Consider the following 6,835-nt stretch of genomic DNA (forward strand, 5'->3'; position numbering starts at 1 on the left):
GAACCTTAACAGTCTGATTCTGTAGCTGCTTTCGCCCCTGCCTCTGCACTGCTGCAGGAGCCCGGCTCCCGGGGCCCTGCCTCACTCCCGGGCCCGGCCGCCCCCTTCCCCGTACGGCGGTTCCCGCGGCGGGGCGGGCCCGCGGCCCCACGCGTCCCGGGGGCGGGCGGCCCGCGCCGCTGACGTTGCCGACAGGGGCCAATCAGCGATCGCGGTGGGCAGCGCGGGGGCGGGCTCGCGGCGGGCGCGTGCGCCGGGGCGGCGGGGAGCGCGGCACGTGCGGCGGCGCGCGGGGGTCCGGCGGCGCGGCCATGGGGCGGAAGCTCGACCCCAGCAGGAAGGAGAAGCGTGGGCCCGGGCGCAAGGCCCGCAAGCAGCGCGGGGCCGAGGTGGAGCTGGCCCGCTTCCTGCCGCCAGGTAAGTGCGGCCTGCGCCGGCCCGCCGCCGCCCCAAGGCGCCCGCCGCCGTCTGACCGCCGCGTGTCTTCCCGCAGAGCCCGAGAGCGGCAGGAAGAAGCTCTCCAGTCACGGCAGAAGGAGGTGAGGGGGGCGGTGCGGCGGGCCGGGGCGGGCGGGCCGGGCCGGGGCTGATCGGCGCTTCCCCTCGCGATGCAGGGCGGCGAAGAGGCGGCTGGCAGCGGGCGGCGGCCCGGCCGGGAGGAGGCCGCTCGGAGGAGCAGGAGGAAGAGGAGGAGACGGAGAGCGGGAGCCCACAGGTGAGTGGGAGCGGGTCCGAACCGGGCTGACCGGGCGGCGGTCCCCAGTCGTGCTTCCCCACGGGCGCTGCCGCCACCATCCTTCTCTGGCGTCGTTTTCAAGGCAGGGTACACGTAGAATTTGATTATTTTAAATCACAGAATCCTAGAGTTTCCTGAGTTGAAAGGGACCCACAAGGATAGTTGAGTCAGCTCCTGGCCCTGCACAGGACCACCCCAAGAATCACACCACGTTCCTGAAAGTGTTGTCTAAACTTTTCTGTCTGAACTCAGATAGACTTGGTGCTGTGATCACTTCCTTAGGAACTTGTTCCAGTGCCCAACCACCCTCTGGGTGGAGAATCTTTTTCTGGTATCCAACCCAAACCTCCCCTGACACAACTGTGATTGCTGTACCCTCGGGTCCTGTCACGGGTCATCACAGAGGAGAGATCAGTGCCTGTCCCTCTTCTTCCCCTCATGAGAAGGCTGCACCCTGCAATGAGCTCTCTCCTCAGTCTCCTCCTCTCCAGGCTGAACAGACCAAGTGACCTCAGCTGCTCCTCACAAGGCTTCACCTCCAGACCCTTCATCATCTTGGTCCTCTTTTGGGTTCTCTCTAATAGATAATAGCAATGAATTCTATCTGATTTCTGGTGGCTGTCGTGTCAGGAGGCAGTGTTGTCTGAAGAACTAGTCAAAAGTCTCTCTTCTGCCTGTTAAATCTATTTTTTACTTACCCTCCATTCACAGCAAGGTTGTTGCAGGCTGCTTTTATGGCTGAGGCTTTTAAGTCTTTGTGTTGCATCTTGCATAGCCCAGGAAACTTTTAAAGTAGAAAGAAAGAAGGATAGACAAAGATTTGGGGCAGAGGGTACTGCAATATGTCAGAGCAAATACCGTAAGAGTTTTGTGGCAGTGTTTTAATTTGGTAACTCCTGCAAGGTCCACTGGGGAGAGGTGAGAATATGCCTAGCACTTTATGAGATGCAGAGAGCAAGCAGTCCCTCCCTCTGGACAGGCAGCTCAGGATTTGGACTAAGGCCTTTTTGTGTAACAACTGGAAAAGCAGAGCAGCTGATTTTGGAAATAATGCCTAACTTTTGACTCCTTCTTCTGCCTCTAGTTGAAGAGCAGCTGTCCCCACAGAAGGAGAAACGTGCTGTAAAGGCAGCACGACAAACTGCCCGTGGCCGTTCTGGCTTCAGTGATGGCAATTCCAAGTGGCTGGCTCCAGCCAAAGCCAAGAAAACCCAACCAAAAGGAAACCATGTGGAATTATCCAGTGATGGTGAGGTGGAAGAGGGCTGGGAGATGGAGGAGGAGGAGGATGGGAGTAGCGAGGAGATGGTGGATGATTACGGTGCCTCATCATCAGAGGAAGAAGAGGTAGGAACTTCTTGCCCTTAATTACACAGGAAATATTTGGGTGTTGTTGGCTGAAAGGTCCCCTTGGGCCTGGGGGGAAAGGATGGCTTTAGTGGCAGGGGGTGGAGAGGTGGTGGGGAACTTTCCCCTTCTTTCCTTCACAAGAATGATTTCAAGTTTAGCAGCTGATTCCAGCATAACATTCAGTGCTTTTGTTTGTTATCCCTTTTAAACAGAGCAAGTAAATTTCACAGATGGGGGGAAGCAAGGGGACGACTGTGGTTGTTTTTTGATTGATTAATCTTTTGTCTCTATTTAGCTGCTGCCTATTGAAAAAGCTGCCCTGAAGCAGAAGCCTGAGAGGTGAGTGTGTAGAGCCTTTCCTGGGGAGATGAGGAGCATGTGTTGTTATTCCTCTGTCTTTTGTGCCATCTAAGAAACGGTAACTGAGAAGCATCTGTGTGATCCTTTGTCCTTAGGGAAGGCCTCAGTGAAGATGACAGCGAAGAGGAGGAGGAAGAGGAAGCAGAGGAGGCAAGCAAGCAGAAAATGGGACAGAAGGAAGAAGAGGGCCCAGATCTGCAGCTCAACCTGGATATAGATGAACAGTTTAAACTGCCAACTAGCGAAGAGATTGAGAAGGAGGATATCCTTTTTATCTGTGACATCCATAAGCCATGTGCGTGATGCAGCACGGGGCCTGGATACAACCAAAGAGCTTCACTTGGACTTTATCATGCATATTGCTCAGCAAAAGTGTCTGTGCATGACAAGGTATTTTTAGCTGAGCTGTCCTAATAGATAGTGTATAATGCTGTGCTTCTGTATAGCACAGTTAGGAAATCTGTGACGCCCTGTATGGGGCTTGGAGCCTGCCCTAATTTCCTTTCTAGTCCTAAATACATATGGATCACTTATTATGTGGTTTGTTCCTCTCTACCCTGATTTTCCTGGTGGGTGCTTGTGCAACCCATTCCCAGAGTTTCTAATGACAGCAATTCTAGCTTCCAAAGTGCTTACTTCTGGACTTTGGCAATTTTCATTTCCTGCCTCCCTTCTTACTCTCCTCTGTACCATTTGGTTGCCCTTGGAGAATTTCTGGTCTCTTTTTCTGCTGCAGGTAATGCTTTCAGTATTATAACACTTCTTTTGTTGTTTTTTTTTCTATATTTCACTATTTATCTAAAGTAATTCTTTTAAACACTCTCTAGTTCTGCCTTGTGAGCTTTTTTTGTCTGGTTTAATCCCTTGAACCCTGCACCTGCTGAGCTCTGATGGAAGCAGTATTCCAGCAGGCTCTGTTGTGCCACGCGCGTCCGGCACTGCTCATTGTACTTGTAAAGAACCACTGTGCAAGTTCCTTGGCTGTTGGTGATTCCTTGACGGTGTTCCCACCTGCTGAGCCCCCCGACCTGCACATTATTCACCAGCGCATCCAGGGCAACATGGAGGTGCTGCAGGACTTCGGGGCGAAGCGGGAGGAGGGGCGCTCCCGGCAGGAATACCTCGCGCTGCTGCGCCGGGACATGGCTGCCTACTACTCCTACAGCGACTTCCTGCTCACCAAGCTCATGGACATCTTCCCTCTCCCTGAGGTGGGATCCTGCCCTGCCTGTAGGTGGCCAATGGGGGTTTGGCTGCCTCCCTGAGAATCCATTTCTGTCTCTGTTCTCTGTCCCTTCCAGCTGGTAAACTTCCTGGAGGCTAACGAGGTTCCGCGCCCTGTCACCATTCGCACCAACACACTGAAGACACGGCGGCGGGACCTGGCCCAGGTGAGGAGGAGCCAGTGGCTGTGCCCTGAACTGCCTGTCCCCCAGAGCGGTGTCTCAGTCCCTTCTCCTTGCCTTGCAGGCTCTCATCAACCGTGGTGTGAATCTTGACCCCCTGGGGAAGTGGTCCAAAACAGGACTTGTGATTTATGACTCCACTGTGCCCATCGGTGAGATCACCTTTACCCTGCAGGGCTGAGCTCAACCGCTACTGCTTCCCTTTCTCTCACTTCTCATCTTCTTCTGTTCTGCCTTCCCTGCCCAGGTGCCACCCCAGAGTATCTGGCTGGACACTACATGCTGCAAGGAGCCTCCAGTCTTCTCCCTGTCATGGCGCTGGCTCCACAGGAGAACGAGCGCATCCTGGATATGTGCTGTGCCCCAGGAGGCAAGACCAGCTACATAGGTACCACCCTGGAGCCTTGGGAGGGATGCTCTGTCAAGTGGGGAGTTTCCACTGGTCCACACAGAAAGGGGGAATAGAGGGGGACTGAACTCAAGGAAGGGAGGGGGTGGCTGTCACTGGAGACAAAGGCACAAGAGGTTTTCAGCCCTTGGTGGTGTGTTTTGCCCTCTGGCAGCTCAGCTTATGAAGAACACAGGGATGATCCTGGCTAATGACAGCAGTGCTGAGCGGCTCCGGAGCGTGGTAGGGAATTTGCACCGCCTGGGAGTCACCAACGCTGTTGTGAGTAACTGCGATGGACGCCAGTTCCCCAAGGTACGTGCCTGTTTGCAGTGCTCACCCAGAGCTGCTGTGCTGTCGGTTCAGTGAAGCTGTGCTCTCCAGAGTTACCTGCCACAGCAGGATGAGTAGAGCTGCTGGGGAGTGTGGTTGTTACTTGATACAGAGGCAGGAAGGTGGACAGGGAAGAGGGAGAAGGAGTGTTTCCTGCCTTCCCAGTCTTCTGGTTCACCTTCTAGTGTTGGCCTTGTTTTGAGTCCCCACCTGTGAGCATAATTCCAAACCTACGTCTGCCTGTAGGTTCTTGGAGGGTTCGACCGTGTCTTGCTTGATGCTCCTTGTAGCGGAACAGGCGTCATTTCCAAGGATCCTGCTGTCAAAACCAACAAGGTGGGTGGCAAGTGCAGACTCAAGTATGAGTCATGAGAGGAAGGCCTTTGGGGGCAGCTGTGTTCTTGAGAGATACCAACAATACATTTTTCCTTTTCTTTCTGATTGTGTGTCATGTACCAGGGCTGTGTGTGGTACTAGGGCTGGTTTAGGTATTCTGCAGAAGACTCCAAACTGTTGCACATTATATGTGCTTTGCTCTCCTGTCATTCCCTCATCCACAGCAGAGGCCTGGATTGCTTGCCTGTGCCTGTGGCATCCTAACCTTTGTTTCTCTCTCAGGATGAGAAGGATATCCTTCGTTGTGCCCACCTGCAGAAGGAGCTGATTCTTAGCGCCATAGATTCGGTCAATGCTGCCTCAGAGACAGGGGGCTACATTGTCTACTGCACTTGCTCCATCATGGTAAGTGCCTTCTACCATCATCTGCTGTGGTCACCTCCTCCTCAGGAGATGGTGGGTTATGGATCCTAATGCTTGGCCTCTGGCAGGTGGAGGAGAACGAGTGGGTTGTGGATTATGCCCTGAAGAAACGCAATGTCCGTTTGGTGCCCACAGGCCTGGACTTTGGCAAGGAAGGCTTCACCAGGTGTGTGCCAGGTCACAAGCTGCATGTGTGACTGCTCCTTGGTGGCCAGGCTTGAGCAGAGGGGTTCTATCACTCCTCACCCCTCTTCCTCCTCCAGGTTCAAGGACCGTCGCTTCCACCCGTCCCTCAAGTGCACGCGGCGTTTCTACCCGCACACGCACAACATGGATGGGTTCTTCATCGCCAAGTTCAAGAAGTTCTCCAATGCCATCCCGCAGGCACAGAAAGGTGACGTAGTGCTGGAGCTCAGCTGAGCTGGCTGGGCCTGCCCTCACAGGCTGCTTCCCCTGCAGAAGCCACTCTGGTTCTTCTCACAGTGCCCTTCTCTCCTTTCAGATGAAGAGCCTGCTGTGGAAGCGGCAGCTCCGTCCGCTACCCCTGATACCATCGTCACGGAGCCTCCAGCAAAAAAGAAGAAACTTGAGGGCTCAAAAGCTGATAAAGAGCAGAAGCTGCCCCAGCCTGCTTTGAAGAAGAAACATGCATTGCAAGCACAGAGGAGACCTTTGAAGGCTGTCCGGCCCTCTCCCAAAATGATGCGGCCTAAAGTCCCTACCAGGAAGAAGAAGCATAGAGTGAAAGCAAACGGACAGTGAGAGGAACTGCTTCTCCATGTGTTGGTCCCTTCCTTGGAGAGCAAAGGCTGCTGCAGCTCTGTGTGTACCTCCACTTTGCTGCTCTGTGCAGATCATCTCTGCAGCTCTGAGCACCTGGGACAATGACAGCCCCCTTTGCTCCTTTCCCTTTGCATCAAGGACTGGGGCACTGACCCATTAAAAGTTTTATACTCTTGCTCAAGTCTTGTTCTTTTTCATTGGAACACGAAATACAGAATTCTGCTGTGTCCCCTTATTCCTTTGCAGCAGAAACCCCTCTTATTCCCAGCAGATGCTCTGGCATTTCTGGTGTCTGTCCTTATTCCCTACAACGGGGTTGTTTGTGAAGAAGCAGTGGGAGCTGAAATCCTTGCTGCCTGCATGAAGGCTGTATTGTGTGGAGCTGTCAGCTGAGTGCTTTGTCTGGGCAAGGCTCTAGCCCAGTGCTTCCTAGTTCCCTCTTGTCATTTAGTTCACTCTTGTGACTGCCCCTATTTCACCATTTTTCTCATTCCAGCAGTCTCTCAGTTCTTGGCCTCCCCGACTTGAGCAGGGATTGCTTTTGGTTTGTGGAGCTGTACAGTGAAGTTCTTTTTGCCTTTGTGCTCACCCAGCTGCAGCTGCTTCTCCTTGGGACACAGTGGTCTGGGCTGTTCCTGTTTAAATGTCCTGGTCTGCTGCATGTAAGGCTGCAGCTTTCCACTTGCTATGGATGCCAGCAGGCACAGAGTGATCAGCAGA

The 6,835-nt window shown here is 53.9% G+C and overlaps 1 protein-coding gene across 1 annotated transcript; it reads left to right on the top strand.

The window, feature by feature from the left end:
• Positions 1–290: 290 nt before the first annotated feature.
• On the top strand, positions 291–6,296 carry NOP2 (NOP2 nucleolar protein). Its single transcript, XM_036401667.1, has 16 exons — positions 291–417; positions 494–539; positions 615–715; positions 1,821–2,083; positions 2,382–2,425; positions 2,542–2,708; positions 3,458–3,657; positions 3,748–3,837; positions 3,917–4,004; positions 4,100–4,240; positions 4,416–4,555; positions 4,820–4,909; positions 5,192–5,314; positions 5,401–5,498; positions 5,596–5,726; positions 5,835–6,296. Exons 1-16 carry the CDS (start codon positions 312–314, stop codon positions 6,092–6,094), a joined length of 2,088 nt encoding a protein of 695 aa, XP_036257560.1. The 5' UTR covers positions 291–311; the 3' UTR covers positions 6,095–6,296.
• The last annotated feature ends 539 nt before the right edge of the window (positions 6,297–6,835 follow it).

The sequence above is a fragment of the Molothrus ater genome, chromosome 2, assembly GCF_012460135.2.
Source record: "Molothrus ater isolate BHLD 08-10-18 breed brown headed cowbird chromosome 2, BPBGC_Mater_1.1, whole genome shotgun sequence".
Lineage (NCBI taxonomy): Eukaryota > Metazoa > Chordata > Aves > Passeriformes > Icteridae > Molothrus > Molothrus ater.

Coding starts and splice junctions, on each gene's coding strand:
- NOP2 (XM_036401667.1), top strand. CDS start 312: ATGGGGCGGAAGCTCGACCCCAGCAGGAAGGAGAAGCGTGGGCCCGGG. Junction 4,241..4,415: donor AGGCAAGACCAGCTACATAG/GTACCACCCTGG, acceptor GCCCTCTGGCAG/CTCAGCTTATGAAGAACACA. Junction 4,556..4,819: donor ATGGACGCCAGTTCCCCAAG/GTACGTGCCTGT, acceptor GTCTGCCTGTAG/GTTCTTGGAGGGTTCGACCG.